Here is a 17359-nt window from a genome sequence, read left to right as displayed (position 1 = left end):
AGGTACTCAGACTGGCTTTTAGGTCAGCCAGCTGATAATAGGATTTTCTCTTCACAGAGGTAAACCTTTTTGCAACACCAGGACAGCCTCACTAACTGTGCTGTGAGATCTGACAAGGCCACAGGTGTTTTGCAGCTCCAGCTTTGGGCATACATGTTGTCAGGTTCTTTGGCGTGCTTGGAAAGGTGGACTTAAGCAAAACTCTATGGATGGGTAGGGATCTGGATTTAGAGCTGAATTAATTCTGTGGGAATAGAACAGCTCTTGGAGGCAGCTGCACCCTGCTCTATTTCTTCCATTTTAGCTGTGCAATAAGTTTTCTACCTTGTGTGTAGCTTCAGGTAGGCTTCCAAGGATGAGGTGCAAAGAGGGATGGAATGGAGACATACAAGTCCCTGGCTCGTCCTGCCCTTCCTTGCTTCCTTGCCTGCCTTTCTCTCCCTGCTCTCGCAGGGCTGATGAAGCTTTCCCGTTGCCCCACGGCAGCCACGCACCCGGGCAGGGCTCAGCTGTGTCGTGGACACCGGGGCAGCTGCTCCCCACAGACCTGCTCTGGCCACTGAAGGCCACCCGTGCCTGCCTGCCCACGGGCACGGCTGGGCTCCGTGGCCACGAGCGCAGGTGAGCCCTGCCCAGCACCCACGGCTGATTAATTCACCCGGATTAATTCACTCTTGTACACGTGCAGCTGGAGAGGGTCCTGCGGGCTCAGCCAGGATCCCGGGGATCCTGTCCGTGCAGGTGGAGCAACAAAGCCTCTGGCCACAACACGTAGAACGCCCCTGTCCCCCTCCCCCTCCATGGCAGCGGTGGCCCCGCAGGCAGGGGCTTCTCAGAGGGGGTGGGACGAGGGTCTCTGAGGCATTGCGGGGTTCCACTCAACCACAGCCCGCAAGGCTCTCGGGCCCCAGGGGCCGAGGGGCAGCGCCGGAGGCTGTGTGCGTGTTGTTCTCCGCTCGCAGGCACGCTGGTGAAGGGAGCGTCGCAGAGCAGCTGCGGCTGTTCGAGCTCTCCTGCCAGCTCCACTCCTCCCGATGCCATTCCTACCTCCAGGATTTTTCCCTGACTCGCAGCATCACCATCCAAAAGTCTCCCTGGAGGAAGGTATCTGCTTGCTGGTTTGTCTCTTTATCTTTTGCCTCATCCGCGGGAGCAGGGAGGAAAAAAGCCATAAGCAATCAACTCGTCTGCTTTCCCCCCGCTTTTATATTTCCCACCTCTTGCTCCCTTCCTTCCGTCAAGGGGTGCAAAGACCCCGTCTGGAAGGAGCTTTTCAAGGTCCATGCATGGATGGCAGCAAATTGGAAGAGGTGAGCAGCCGAGAGAAGATGTGAGAGCTGGAAGGGCCGTGCCGTGGGAGTGGTCCTTGCTTTGTGTGCAAGTGAGGCAGTGAGTGTGCAGCCTCCCACTCTGGGTGCATCTTTTTTTGGATGCTGTGTAGTTCCCTGTGTGAAATGCTTTTTTGGCTAAAAGAAGAAGAGATGTCACATCAGGAGCTCACCCAGCGACTGACTACGGTTATCACCCATGTGGGTAAGGCATCTTTATTCTTCTTACTACGTTTGTGTGGTTTTGGGGGCCCGTTCCCTCAGGAGGTGCTGCTGCCTTTGTGTGACAGCATCACACCTGTGCATGAAATAGGAGCCATCAGCAGACTGCGAATCCCTGGCTTTGGTCAATTACACAGCCTTTTATTGATGATTTGTCTTTCAAGCACGTTTTCTCTGAAAAGCAGGAACAGTAAGAGCAGCAGTGCCCTACCTGTGAAGTGATCTGTGTAAAATACCCGAGCGCTATTCTTGGAGGGAGGTGGTGGAGAAAAGGGGGTGTGGGAGGATGCTGGAGCAGCGCTAATGTGCTGTGCATTTGCTTGTGATACTGGAATAGCAGCCCATTCAAAGAGAATCTCTTCATGGCCTGTGCTGTTTTAGGATTTCTGGAAGGTGCTAGGACAGGGACAGGATCTCAAAAGCTTTTCTCTCTGTCAGGCTTGATTTTATTGTTTCTAACATTCAAATGCCAGTGAATCCAGGTGAGGCCCTGTGCTTTGCACTGACATCCTTATGCATCTGAGCTGGATATCCACCTGCTGGCACTGGGGACTGCATGACCAGGAACTGAGGAACCTGAAACACTATGAGATGCTGGTGATTAAAATATCAGCTGAGAAAAGCCTTTATGACCCTTTTTTGCTACCTACAGTTGAGTTAAAGCAGATTACAGCTGTGTTGCATCACATAAAGAAAACATTTTTAGTTGAATTGCATAGGAGCAAATTTTATAGCTGCCAGTGTTTGCAATGGATTGTATGCTATGAATGCCAAAGATGTTGTACAGGTTCCTGAAATGCCTTTGTCACTGGCTTTGTTCAATCTGTATATGAAACAGTGTGTGACCAAAATTTAGCTTTTAGAGAATATATAAAGTTTTAGACCAACATTGTTCTTTGGTTTGATGTTAGCTATGGCAGCTGAACTAAGTTTAATAGAGCATATGCAATAAGTATCTTGTCTAAAGAAATAGCACAAAAGCAGATTCAAAGTCAATGAAATATTTAGAACCAGGCCCCATCTTCCCAAAATCTTTTCCAGGATAACTTCAGCAGGAGCTTGGTGTGGAAGAGAGTACGATTGCCAAGAGAGCTTGCAGCAGCAGGCTCTTTGACCCAGTAATGCCAACATGAATTGCTTTGCAATTGTGCAAATTCAGATTGACATGAAGTCACATGAATTCACATTTTTTTAATGAAGATTTGGAATTCAATATGAGGTGCTTTTTTTTTTTAAGAGTATTTCAGGAGACCCAAAAAGATTTGTATGTCTTCTGGTTTTCATGTTAAATTCAATGCAGATCCCATCATCCATATTGAGGACTCTCCATGAAATCAGAAGGGATTTGTGAGAGGTAACATAGCATTATGTTACCTACTGTGTAATTAACTATTGGCTAATAGGAAGTCATTCTGGACATTAGAAATGTTGGTGAACCTTTCCCCTGCTCTCTGCTAAATTCGAGAGAGGTTTCTGGGTCATGAGGCTGATGCCAGAGAGTCTTATTGGTTTCCTGGAGGTCAACCAGCAGGCCAGTCCTCGGGAGAGGAGCAAGGATCACAGATTGTGGTGTGTTCTCCTTTCCACACTGAGGCAGGAGCCTACCTGATCATCTTCCAGCAGGGAAGGATAATCCCACCATTTCCCCAGCCATTTGAAACCTACAAATCAGACCCTACTTGTGGACTCTGCCTGCCTTTTTGTAGGCGGAGTTAATTTTTTATTGAATCATGTAAGTGGCAAAAACAGTTGTGCAAAAATGGAAGAAAAGAACATTAAAATATTTGTTATTGGCTGAAGGAAAAATGTTTCTTCCAAACCCATGATGATGATGCACCTTGTTTATGAATCACATGTTGTAACATGGGTACCTTAGCTGAATCAGGTTATTGGAAAAATAATTCCTGGGAAGCTGCAGGGGTCTCTTGTATGTTCATTGGGAATCTTTACAGTTCAAACAAGTGAAAGGGCTCTCAGCCTTAGCAAACTGAGGGGATCCCTGGCCATTTATTGTGTTTCCTATTTTTACAACTCTCGCCTTCATATTGCCACTTGGAATGGTGGGATTCAAAGTCTCTAGAATGTAGCCAGCTCTTGGTTGGGGATGCAGCTCCCAGCTCACCCAAGAGCAGGAGGGAAGAAATTTATTCACAAAATTTGCAAAATTCCAAAGAACTTTATGGGAATGTTAAAAAGAAAGACCTTTACATTTTCAATAAAACCTTTATAGGATCATTTTGGTCTGTATGAAGTAATGACACACCATTTTATTTTTAATGTGTCAATAAGAGTGTCGCATAATTAATTGCCTGGGGCTCAACTTATCTGTCCTGGGCAAAAGCTTTCATCCCTCATTAGCTGACTCATGTTGTGTTACACAGTTCACGTGCTAGCAAAAAAAGCTTCTTATCCTGCTACAGACTTCATATATACAGTACCTGCCTCACCTGGGTCAAAATCAAAGTTTTGAAGGTACTTTCCTGCTCCACATAGCTCTCTTAACTTGGTACTTTTCTAGAACCAACATGCACCGTAGCACACAGAGAGTGTAAAACAACAGAGGACCAAATTAGATCTCTTATGTAGCCCTGTGCTCCCCCAGCATCCCTGGGATTATTCCTGACTGTCCTGGTATGGATGAGGGAATGGGGCCACCACAGGTGCCTAGGACAGGAGTAGTTTGTGAATGCTAGCAGACTTTCTGCTTACTATCTGAGATTTAGCAGCAACACTACCCAATCTTGTTACCAAAACTGCGTCAAGAGTCTTTTTTTAATTTACCCTACTTTCATTGAACTTGTTTGTTGGGAGGTGTTGGGGAAACACTCATCAATTTTGGAAAAAGCGTGTCCTTTGGGTAGGTGGGCAAGTGGCAGCTCTTCTGTGATGGGGAGGGAAGAGCTTTGCAGGGTGACACGCCTGGTGCTGACAGCAGGATTGTTTGCCTGTGGGAACATGTACAGCTATTCCAGCCTGCAAAGCCCACAGGAATAGGCTTTTGTGCTCTCACTACCCACCCACACTTGGCACTTGGCCCCCAGAAGTCTGATGCCAGCTTTGCTATGTGTGGGCAACGTTCTGGGCACAGCTGCGCACACAAGCACCTCCACCCAGTGCCCCATTTTCTGCAGATTGCTTTCTTAAAATGATTTTATGACAGGATGGAGCTGCCAGAACCAGTGTGAGCTGTCTCAAAAGGTCAGCAGCTTGGCTCCTCTCTTGCCAATAGAGAATTCCACAGCACACGGGAGATGGGGTTTTGTTAGAGGCTCCCCATAATTCTCAATGAAGTTGTAAGAATTCCTCCCCTTTGAGTGTTAACTGGACCCAGATGAGCTGACTGTCAGTGTCCCTGATAGGAGAGGCACTGATGTGAATTTGCAGAAAGCACTACATTGCACAAACGTTACATACAACAAATAACCCCATACATTCGTGTCAGCTTTCATCTGATTTTACACACTTGTATTTTCCCAGTCTCTCATTTTGTGAAAAAAAAAAAAAAAAAACAAAAAAAAACCAAAAAACCCCAAAAACAAAACAAAACAAAAAAAACCAGAAAGGAATTTAAACAACGTGATGGAAATCAAAAGGAAAGCCACTGACTGAATTTAGTTTAGGATTGACATCTCTGGACTTAAAATTCCTATCTGTTAACCATGGTATGTCAATTCCTATCGCACTTGGCTTAACCACCAGAGCTGAGGAGCTGTGTAAAATACCTGTGTGTGTGTGAAGAGAAGCTGTATTACAATTTGGGACGGGAAGCAAAGGATGATACTGCATCCACCTGACTGTGTGAGAGGAATTTAGGTCAGCAGAATGGAATAACCCGAGTTGGCACTTGTCCGAGGCCAGTGGCTAAGCATCACAAGTCACAGAATCTGCTTTATGCCACAAAGCCACAAATAATCTAATATGTCACAGCTGGACAGACTACTGCAATGTTTCTGATATGTGTCTGTGGACATTAAGGACACAAAAAAAGGAATATTTTAGGAAATTAACTTTTGAGACATCATATCAAATAGGCCCTTTGCTACTCCTATGAAAGGCTTAAATAAATCAAATTCCTTTGCAACATAAAATTCTTTCCTTTGTTTTAGAGCATTCATGCATTTCAGGAACTCTTTTTGAACCACGGATTCTGTGTTTCTGCCCTACTTAGGGATTTCTGGTGCACAGCAAGTGGAAGGTGGTCTTTCCACTGACCACAGCACACCAGATTTCCTCACCCAAAATAATATACAGGCATGGGAGGGGCATCTATTACTGTCTTCCCAATAAAATATGACATAGAAAACTGCAGAAATGGGTTTTCTAAATTTACTTGGGATCTCATGCTTATGAGAAATGGTAGGTTGAAATTTCCCCATTAACCTACTTCTATTAAAAAATTGAGCTTTGAACATTAAATCTGCATCTTTATCTCTGTTCCCCAGTAAAGCTTTTGAACTGTTGGCCAACTTTTACCAAACTTGGTGAAGTGATAAAGGTCAAAAGTATTGAATTCATGCCAAGTATAAAAATAGTATCTGAAGAGAAAGATGAAAATAGTGAAGCCAAGGGAAATAAGCTCATTCTATTAGACCTCAGAGATTCCATGTGGGAGGGTGGAATGTGGGAGAGATAATAGCAATTTATCTTTTTTAGTTTCACAGCTTAAAAAGCTACTTGTTTACTTTTTTGTTCATAGATTGTGGTTATTAATTTTACCCCATTCTATATGGCCTATTCTGTGCAGCTGTTTCACTAGAAACTGTTTAATAAAACTGTTTAAAGTGTTTTGCTAATGCTGCAAATTTTGTATCTATAAAAAGTGGAAACTACGCTCTTACAGAAATCCATGAAAAATGTGCAGATGTACATGGTGCACTTTCCAAGATGTAGAATATTGCAAGTACCATAGACTTGTTTAAAGGCCACATTCTAATCTGGTTTGCAGAGACATTATCAGAAATAAAGATTGTAAGAAATCGCTATGAGTTGGGATCCAGATTACTAGTTTGTCTCAAGGCAAAATATTTATGTGGTAGTTTGGCCTCATGTTCAGAAAGACAGAGGTGACTAAAGAGCTTCCTAGAAACAGTAGCATGCATTAAGGCTGCTCCAGTTTCAGGAGAGAACAGCTCAGAGATGTCCCTCTTCTACATTCCATCTTTTGCTTTAGGTGAATGCTTTTTTGTATGGGATCCTGGCATCCTTGGCAGAATTTAAGAAACACCTTGCAATATCCAGGTGTGATACTAATTTCTTTCAGAGCGGCGTGCCCTAAGGAGAGCCATGCAGAGCCCCAAAGAATTGAAAGGCTGCTTACAGCCCTGTTTCCTCATTTATTGATAACCTCCCCAAAACTAGCTGTTACACCCTGAGCTTTCATTCTCATGCCAGTAAGAGACCAGGATGTTGGGGAGAAAAGGGAGCAGGAGTAGCTATCCACCATCTGCTTGCTGCAGGGTTTTCACACTTTCTACTCACGCATGTTGTGATGGCAACTGTTGGAGGCAGGGAACTAGGCTGGATGGAACTGAGGCGTGATCCAATCTGTCAATCTCTCAGTCACTCTTTCTTTCAAAAGCCTCTGCATTGCTGCTGTTAAATGTAATGCTACAGCAGTCTCCCTCTGCCCTTTATTTTCTAATCTGCCTTAGTAATGTCTTGTAGGTGTTTGTCTGTTGGCATGGAGGAGTGTTTAACACGTGAGGAAATTAGTAAAGGAAAGTCAGGTGGCAGAAGCCAAGTTTGGCTGTTAGTAGTGGTGATTCCTATGGTCCCTTCCACACCTATCCTTGCCAGACACCAGGTCCTGTACATCCTTAGAAGCTCTACTGGCTTCTGCAGTTCATTTTTTAGTGCCTGGAAAATAGTTGGGACTCAAATGAGTTATTCCAGGATACATGCTTCAGTGGAAAGGAAGTCTGTCTGTTTGCTGTTTGGGTCAGCTCTTCTCATGATTTTCCTGATGCTCCCTATGTTTCAGGCCTGTTAGACTTCTCTTGGCAGTTTTAGAGTTTTAGTGTTCTGACTCCCAGAGCAGGCTCTTGCTCTCACTATGTGGTAGTCTTTTGTTGGGTCATAGCGGGGTTTGTGGGCACATTTTTATTTTTGGGGCGTAGGGAGAGGTTTGGCTATCAAATAACAATCTTTTAAAAAAGAATGAGGTAGCTTAATGAGGTCAAAAGCAAGGGGAAAATGACACCATCATTCAATGAGCTAGACAGACTGTGGCACTTGCTGGTCTGTTCTTAAACGCTGCAGGGCAAGCCCTGGGTTACCTGGAAGGAGGAAGTGGGAGGAATCTCCAGGGCAAAGTGCAGGACCTTCTCCTGTGTGAGGTCCCTGAGTCAGGCACAATGAGAGATGCTGGTGCTGGCAGAAGTTATTGCTTGCTAACAGGGCAGGCAGTAGTGACCACTCTGCATCGCTAAGGCCCGAGCTTAAAAAGCAAATGGGACCAAAAGGAGGCAAAGAGGAGCCCCTCTCCCTATCTCTGTGGCAGAGGGGAGCTCAGATGGCCTCACTGGAAATTAAACTAAGCTGACATTTATCACATTGTCTGGCAGCTCATTAAATACAAGGGCCCTTTTCCACCTCTTGCCTCATCTTTTATTTAATTCCTTTTTCTCGCCTTCCATATGGTGTTTAAATCCAAGAGTTCCCCTGGGAGGACTTCTCCCTGAGGGAAAAAGAATCAGGGTTTAGGAGGGAACTTGCAGCACCAGGCCATCTCATTGAGTAGAAAATAAGCTAATCAATTCCACTGCTGTCACTCTTTTCCCTCTTCTATACCATGTTTGAGGCCTCTCTTTGTCCCAAGGCTGGACTTAGTGTTTGATCTAGGATGAACTTTTCCGAATGGGGCCCAGGTGACTGCTAAAATAATTTTGACAGCACAGTGTCTAGTGCAAGATACTAGTTCTGTGTGTATATTTCTCCAGTTCTTCAGAGCTGGGCTTGTGTTCAAGTGTTTGGGAGAAGAGAAACCATGCATGTTTTGTGTTAATGCTGTGCTTTAGCCTGGCTAAAGGCCAGGCTTGCCAGGCTTCTTGTACCTCCCTTTAGAGTTGAGCACAGTAACATCTGCATTGCCCCAGGTGGTCAGTGGGTCAATGACTGGGAGCAATCTAAATTCTCTGCAAAGCTGCCTGATCCTGCTCTGTGAGAAAACGCTGGAGAAAGATGTGAAAGAGATAACGTGGCCCATGGATCATTGCTAATCAGTGACTCACACTAACCATGCAGCAGAGCTGCCAGAACTGAAACCAAGGAACAGAAGGGAGACAGGGTGAAGAAACAGCCAACTCTTACATGCATCGATGGAAAAACATCAGTAGTGAATACCTGAAGTGATCTGTAAGTCATGGCATGGAAGGAGGTACTGCTTAGGGAGCAGGAACACTGTAAAAAGCTCTTGAGTTTAGCAGAGCAAAGGACAGCAGGCTCCCCTTTGGCGTGGGGACAGATGTGTAGGGGACAATCGGGTTGAGATCACAGTATCTTCAATCTCCACTTTCATGTAAGCACAACACAGATAACAACTGTGAGTCCAAAAGCAAAACTGCCTCTGAGGAATGATTGAGCTCATGTACTGGAGGAGGGCCATATCCAGCCTGTGAATTCAGGCAGGTAAAATCTGAAGCAACAGCATTCATTCAAGGGTGAAATACATGATATTTATATTCACTTACTTCTTGTCTTCTGCAGTATAGCACTGCAGAAAGCTGGTGCCTTTTCAGTAGAGGCCTGCAAATAATTTTGCATTAATGAATTATTCTGAATATAATTCTACATTCATCCTGTTTTCTATTAGAATATTTCCTGCACTGTAGTATGGAATGAAGTCCTGAATTGAGACAGAAATAATGGAAATCATAAATATCCATGGACGGTAGGATTTAGATAACAAAGCTGCTGTGTTCTCTCTCCATCTTTTCTAGCCATTGCAGAGAACAGACAGTACAGTACATTATCCCCCCAAAAAATTTCTAGAGGAAGGACAGACTACCAGGATCAATAATCCATGCTGTCCTGAAATGATTGTCTGTTTTGTTTGCCAGCACAACACACAACATGCACACCACACTCCTGCTCAAAACCAGCTTTGCACCTGCTGTGCATGGTGTTTGGTGTGTTGTTGAAAATGTGTTGTTCCAAAGTCACTGCTGTGATGACCTTTGAGTCCTGAATCTTTTGGGCAGTCAGGAGCTAAACAAGCACAGCCCAAGCACTGAGTGTCCATGACTTCATGGAGAGTGTTACTCATTTCAGTACCATTACTCTGCCTGTCTCAAAGGTGGATTGTGCCCACGGTTTGGCTCCAGTGTAAGGTACTGCCATCTTGTAGTAGTTCTCCTGCTCTGAGCATACAGAGTCTTGTTTGGCCCTTCGAGGCAGCCAGCCCAGCCCTCTCTACTATCTGCAGAGACTCTCTGATTCCAGAGGTATACACATTAAGTTCTCAGTTGACATAAGTGCAGGACTATTAGAGTGAATGCAAAGTGACTCTATGGAAGTTTAAACAGAAACACAAAGGTCCTTTTTGGAATGTTAGTCCAATGTTATTTTGATTTTAAAATGCACTGATTCCTGACCTGGATTACTCAAGCATGGGAGTAAAGGTTAAATTTCTGCAGAAGCCAAAATCCTTTGAAACATTGCAAAGTGGTGATGGGAAATGATCTGTCATCAATATTACAACAAAGTGGCTCTGATCCAGAAATGTGCAAAGAGCTCTTTATTTCTATGTGAATATGGGGAACTGGTGGTACTCAGCACTCCACGGGACCAGATATTTTTGTCTGAGTGCACTCAGCTGTAGCTGACCCAGCTGTAGCCCCTGCTGCAAATAGGTATAAGAGGCAGCACAGAGTTAGCACCTACTGTCAGCATCGTCCTGGGTTCATATGAGGATCCTGCGTTAGTTTGTCAGAGCTCAAGGAAAGCCATGCTGAGAGGATCTGGACTCAGATTCCCCACATCCGTGAGTGCAGCCTGTAATCTCTGTGCTTCCAGTTGCCTCCATCTGTGTCTCAAAGATCTTGGATGGAAACCAGCAGCTCTTCTCCTGAGACTGTTTATGCACCCACCCGTATCACCTAATGCATGAGCACCCCAATAGTACTACAGAGGGCTGTCATAGTATCAATCCAGGTACTAACACCATAAATTACAGAATTCATATGAGGAAGGCTGAATCTGTCACTTCCACACTGCAGACTGTTGCCCAGGGCAACGAGATATGAGGGGCTGCAAACCATTTAGCTCTTGCTTCCTCTGCATGACCGGGAGCTGTGTGATTTCCAGTTTCCCTTGGGCAATGAATTGTCTACAGCTGGCCCCAAATACAAGAGCAGTTATCTGCAGTTCCGAGACATAAATACAAGACAAACAATGCTGATATACAGCATTGTGGGCTGCCTGGCAACAACTGCTGATAGGATCTGACTCTCCTCTTACATGCTTTGAGCTTCAGAGATTTTGTACTCACATTTTACATCGGAAAACCAGGTTCAATGTGAAGAGGTGAAGAAAATCTAAACGCAGAGAGGGTGTCTTTCAGTATTTCAGGAGAGTGACTTTTGCCTTCAAATTCCAAGACCTATAAGAATTTTAGTTATACATAGGTAGGCAATTAGCCCACAGTTACTGGCATCTCCAGTTATTATTACTGCAATATCTCCAGTTTAATTATAACTTTCCAAGGATGTGCACATGCTGACAGGCAGGTATTGAGGAAAGTGCCACAGCAAACACGTGCAACTCTAGTAGCAATGATAAATAGAAATTAGATTATTTGGATGTGAGAAGTTTGAATATGCTGCCTGTTAATCATACATGTTACAACTTTAACACTTCAAATGCATTTTTGTCTGATATGGATTTCATATTCTCACTGTATTGCTGTGGCTAGAATTACTATCAGGAGAGTTTGCTTCTTGTCAATCAATAATCCTTCACCTAACAAAGCATGACTATAATATTTCCCTCCTTTGAGTCTGAAGTTCACTGTTATCCATTACACTGTGGTTCAGAGGTCTCTGAAGCCAAGGCTTAATTTTTGAAGGGATCAATATTGGTGTTTGCAGCATAAAAGCCAAAGATGATGACATACATAGGAGCCATACTATTGATCTTGCAATATGCAGAGAAAAGGTTATTTCAAACTGAAATAGCTGTGGCCTTAGCATGACCCTGAGTTGTGAGCAGGTGCATAACTGATCAGAGAGCTCTGGCAATTACATGCCAGTTGTTGGTGCAGGAAGGTTCCTGGGAAAACCTGATTAATCCTTGTTATGGTGATCAGCTTATTCTGTGAAAAAAGACTTCCTATTTTTTAAAATGAGATTCTAAACTATTCTCACCATCTCATCTGTCTCAGGTATTTGTACTGTTATCTGTGTCTAGTAGCTCTTCCCTTTCTATATTGATGAAACCAGGAGAGGCTTCACAGCTGGCTTTGAAGTCACAGTTCAGTTTGAGGTAAACTTTTTAGTAATTTTTGTTGATAGCTCATAAAAATCCATCTTCCTGGTTTTATTTTAAGTTAGGGGAGAATGCAGTTTCAGCAATGTGCAATTGTCATTTTGGATCATGTTGAATTACACTCTGGCTATAGATCAGAGCCTTGTGCATCATTTTATCTTGGATGGGAGCAGAGAGCTGGCAGCAAGAGCCCTGTGAGGAGCAGAAGTGGTTGGACAGAAAAAGAGGAGTTTGTCAGTGATATTTTGTGCCCATTCTACCCCAATATCTGCAACAGCAGCTCTGTACAGGCCGCACACTGCCTGCCTCACTGCTCCTTCAGAGCTGGCACCACTGTGCGAGGTTTTCCCAGTCCAGCAATGGGAAGCAGAAATGAAACACAGCAGTTATCTCCTGAATCCTCTTTCCAGCAGGATAGCAGAGCAGGGCTGCTGCCTGGGGAGGGGGTGTGTGCGTGTGTTGGTCTCAGGAAGAAGCTGTGCCAGAGCAGCCTCCTCCCGCCGGGGAAAGGGCAGCAGAGGGCACAGCAGCGCCGTTTGATACTGCTCCAGACCCTCAAGGATAGGGCCAGACCCTTCCCGGATCAGCTGGAAGGCAGATGTTACAGAGCTGGGCAGAGGAGCCTCTCTCCTCCAAGCCCCTTTTCCAAGAGATGTGATGGCTCTGCCGGGTTTGGTACCCAGGAGCTGCTCTCCGTTGCTGGAGAGATGCGGGCGCTGCCAGCGCCGCCTGTTTGCGGAGGAGCCGCTGGAGGGCGCGGGGTGGGGACCCGCTCCCGATCCGACAGGGACCAGTCCCGATCCGAGACGGGTATTTCTTAGTATGTTAGTAGATATTTCTTTATTTTCTAGCTTTCCTGCAGTAATTGCAATTGATCTTAGACAAACTGTATGAATACCTTGGGATTCAGTTCCCAGCTGAAGAATATTTTCCTTATGCTTCATTATTTGTATTGAGATTTTAAAGTTCACTGGTGGGTTCTTATGATACTTCTGATACAACAAAAAATATTGCGTTTATTTGGTTTGTTTTACAATTGATTGCTAATCTTGCAGCAAGTATATTTAAACAAGACACAGGAAAATATTGTGTAGAATTATGTGCATTTATGCTACAAAGGGGCAGCAAAGAAGTGGTTAAAGAGAGGGTGAAATTATTGTTCAGCTAATTCAAAGGCTCTTAAGCCAGCGGGAGATGTGTGGATATATGCTTTTAGCACATTCCTTGCCATTTTTAGGCTCTTGTGGGGCAAAACTTGAGGTGAAATTATTCCTTCCCCCATAAGCTTTCTTCAAATAGCTCTCAGATGCATTCTCGAATATATATAAGAAAAAGATATTCTTTTTAAACTGTATCCTTTTATTGGCAATAGTCTATTTCATGGGAGTAACAATTTCACTGTGGTGCCAGAGTGCTCAGCTGAGAATCACTGGAGAAGTACAAAGCATTATTTAGTGTTACATACCATGAAGTGAAGTTGTGCTGGAACTAAGGTCCATAAACGGATGTGGGATTTAGATACATTTTATTATGTTAATCTTTGCTGGTCAGCAGAAAGCATTTGTGATGAGGTTTCCTGACAGACTAAAGAGCAATTTCTTATCTCATCAGAACACTGCACCACTCAGCTTTAGGCAATTTAAGTCCACGGTGCTGTTGAAGTCAAAGCACTGTCCTTATTTCATGTGGGCTGGAGGTCTAACCTTGTGCAGACAGTGCTCAGCACCCCCCTGCATGAATGCTGCATGTGGGATGCTTGCAGTTGACAGGCAAGGTCACAACATCAGTGTGATGTTGAAGAGAAACCCTTGTGCTGCTTCCTGTAGGAAAAGTTCACTCAGGTGCAGCTCTATACTCTTTCTGCACCTGAAGCTGACTTACAGATGTCTTTTTGTACTGTGTGGGCATACTTGCCTGTTAATATAGATCCATGAATAATTTTAGTCTTGGTATGAAAGGAAATGAGGCTTTCATGCTCATGCTATTTCTATCCCAGCTGGCCCTTTTCCATGTAATTTTAGCAGCTCTTGCCTGGTTTTGACAAAGGATTGAAATGTTGGTTTCGTGTAAATTTATCCTATTTACATATTCAAGATTGTGTATGAAGACAAAACCCAATAACTGTGCTGGCTGAGGAGGAGAGGGAGAGGACTGGGGTGTGGTTGTATGTGGCACCATCTTGCCCTGCTTGCCTGGTGTGTGATGCAGTGCTGCAGGTGGGGAGAGGTGAAGGGAGAGCACACATGGTGCACAGCAGTGCACATGCTAGCAGTTTATCCATACTTGTATTTTCCTGCTTCACACCAGGCTTTGCTGTGACTTGGGAAATCACCCCACAGACTGTATCTTTCTAGAACCTTGAATCTGTTACAGCTGGTGGCTTAGAGACAAAGCTGGGGTGGGTAAACTGGGCTGGGAATGGTGCAGGGGTTCAGGCTGTGAGTGGACATGAGGAAGGAACAGCTCTGCACTGCAATGCACTGAGCAGGACAAGTCTCTGTTACCTGGGTGTGAGGGTGTGCAAGCAGCCAGCTGCCCTGTGTGGTTGCACTTGTGGATGCACACACAGGAGAGTGTTCCAGCCTCTCATTTGCTGGTGCTCAGCACAGAGAAATGCCTGTGTGGGCAGGTCCTTCAGGACAGACCTCTGGTTTCTGACAGTAGTCCCGGCCTGGTGAAAAAAAAAAGGTAGGTGTACTTCACAATTGCCAGAGCAGAGGGAATTTACTGATTTTATCCTCAGTTCCCTAGATGAACACAAGCTCTGCCCTGGGGATGTTAAAGGAGTGTATTTGATGTGTATCTGCAGCTGAGAGCCCAGTCAGGTGAAGCAGTGTCCTGGAAAGCCTGTACAAGAGCTTCTTTTTCCTTTGGACTGCCCAGAGTGACTGAGTGAACCTCAGTGCACACACAGGCAAACAGGGAAAAATCAATAGTCCCCAAGGCCCAGTCCCCTACCCCTTGTGGTAACTGATGTTGAGTGCTTGAGAGATGGCAAGAAAACATTGGAAAGGCCTTTACTGTACTTTGTAATGTGAGAAGCTCTTTCTTCCTGTTCAGCTAACATTTGGCATGTGTCCAAAAGCCTGGAGTATCAACAGCCCTTGTGATGCTCACAGATGCTATTTTTATCCCTGTGTCTTTCTGGTTCTCCTTTATGTGTTTCAAGTTATGAATTGCAAGCAAAAAAAAAAAAGCTGTTTCCATCAGGGAATGTGCACAGCTGCTCCTCAGGGAAAGAAGCTGTCCTGCTGTCCTGGTGGTCTTAGCTGCGTGGATCCAGCAGCTGTTCTGCACTGGGAGTGCTCCAGAAGTTCCCTGCAGGGAGAAAAAGGTGAAGGGGGAAGGAAAGATGAATACTGCAATGAATCCAGTGCAGTGCTCTGGGTGACAGCAAGGATCAGGGTTACCATGTCCTGGAGGTGACTCAGTGTGTCAGTGGCAGAGTACAGAGAAGAGAAAACATGTTCCCTTCTTAATGTCCAGAGTCTGTCCTTTCCAGCTGCCGTGGTGCTGCTGGAGGGCCATGACACAAAGTCTGTGCCCGTGCACTGGTGACAGGGTTTAGGAGCTGGAGAATGGGGATCTGACAAGCCTGGTTTATAGATCACAGCCTTCTCTGCATTACCCAGTATCTCACACATGTATTTCTTTTGCATTTACTTGTCTCTCAGTTTATTCCCATGACTTTAAGCCAAGAGTCATTTATGTTTTGGGTAGTTTGCTCAGAAAGGCTCTTGGTCTCATGTAGGTCTGTAACCATTTTCATCATCAAGACTGGAATAACTTTGCATCCAAGCCTGAACCCTGGATCCAGCTACTCTTTACCCGTGTCAGCTGCACTTTGGTAGCTCTGGGATCTGTTTGTTTATCTTGCCAAGCAGAGGCCTAGCAAGACAGAAATGCCTTCTGCTCTTGGTGATCTGCTCTTAGTTGCAGAGATCAAGAGAGCCAGGTAAAATAAACCCTGCACGTGCAGCAAAAATTCATGCCCACTGCTTGGCCTGTGAAGATTCTGCTGCTCTCCTGATCTCCTGAGAATCTTGTCTAATCCAGCAGTGATGTCATTGGCTTGGGGGTTTCTTTTTGTCTGCAGTTTTATTTGTTTTGGGTTCTCTTATTTTTTTCTTTTTTCTTTTTTCTTTTTTCTTTTTTCTTTTTTCTTTTTTTTTAATGATGGTAATGGTCCTCAAATACCCTTGATGTCTTCACAGCTTTGAGATGACAACAAAAGTTCCTTGGCTAAGGCTGTCCTTTGATCTTCACTGCTCACTCCTGCTTTTGGCAGTTTGCGTGGGAGTTCTTGTGCGTCACCAGTGGCAGAATTGTTGTTTCCCTCTGCTGAAGGTGACCAAAAATGTTTTGCCCGTCCGTTAAGAAATCACTTTAAGCAGATCAGTGTAATGAGATTCTGAAGCCATATGGCACTGGAATTAGTGCCTTCTAGTGCAGGAACTGCATTTTGCAATTGCAACAGTGCTGTGCACTACAAGGAATTTCAAGAACAGAGATGTTTTTTCCTCTGCTTGTCCTTTTAACTCCTTGGGGTTTAAAACAATGCCTGGGATATAGCCCTTTATTAAAAAAGGAGGGAGAGGAAGTCCTGGTCTGCTTTTTATTAGTTGGAAGAAAATAAATGAAAGTTAATAAAAAAAGAGTAGTTTCTACTTTTTAGCTGAACACTGGAATGGATGTTACCATTGCACCAAGAGTGCTCTGAAAAGAAACCTTTGTGTCAAACTACTGAAATGCCTCATGGCTTATCAGATTCAAGATCTGGGAGGCAGAGGGAAGGTTATTGAGCTATATGCAAAATGAAAATGTGTTTCAGCATAGCTATCAAAGATTAGTTCAAACATCAGGTAAAACATCACGAGATAGGAAAATGTGATGCTGGGGTTTCAGGAAAGAAATATAGATTATTTTCTTAGCTTCTGTTTGTATCAGTCTTTATAGTGGCATTGGATTTAGATTACTTATTTCTTGGATTTTTGGAATAATACATACATAGGTGGGGGGAGCTGCTGGCCTTCGTGAATAAATAAGACACATTTTGCTGTTGGGTTTTTATGTTTTGTCATCTCTAAAATGTTGGTGGATAAGAGAGGTAAATTTTTTCAGTCTCTTCTACACTAAACTTTATTAATGGTTTGTACAAGGCTCCGATGGAAAAGCAATGCCTGTTTCCCCTCAATTGCTTTAATGACTGTGTGGGGTAAGTTGCAAACAGTGAGTGTTTTACAGTGTTTTCTAGCTGCCTCATTTACACATGCAGCAGAAGCAGACTTCTCTTCCTCCTTCCTCTGACACATAAATGCTGTTCCCAA

At 44.4% G+C, this 17359-nt stretch overlaps 1 protein-coding gene across 2 annotated transcripts in view; it reads left to right on the top strand.

Annotated features, from left to right (window-relative positions):
* Positions 1-857: 857 nt before the first annotated feature.
* Positions 858-17359, top strand: part of MCF2L2 (MCF.2 cell line derived transforming sequence-like 2) — a 144576-nt gene continuing 128074 nt past the window's right edge. Inside the window, exon 1 of one of the 2 annotated variants that reach the window (XM_064385397.1) lies at positions 858-1104. In XM_064385397.1, the coding sequence (XP_064241467.1) occupies positions 1035-1104 (70 nt within the window). In that variant the 5' untranslated portion in view covers positions 858-1034. Of the gene's footprint in view, positions 1534-17359 lie in introns of both variants that reach the window. The other variant, XM_064385396.1, reaches the window with a different exon arrangement.

Source organism: Passer domesticus, chromosome 11 (genome assembly GCF_036417665.1).
Source record: "Passer domesticus isolate bPasDom1 chromosome 11, bPasDom1.hap1, whole genome shotgun sequence".
Taxonomy (NCBI): domain Eukaryota; kingdom Metazoa; phylum Chordata; class Aves; order Passeriformes; family Passeridae; genus Passer; species Passer domesticus.
The sequence above is the reverse complement of the archived record's forward strand: the minus strand, read 5'-3'. Positions and strand labels throughout refer to the sequence as shown.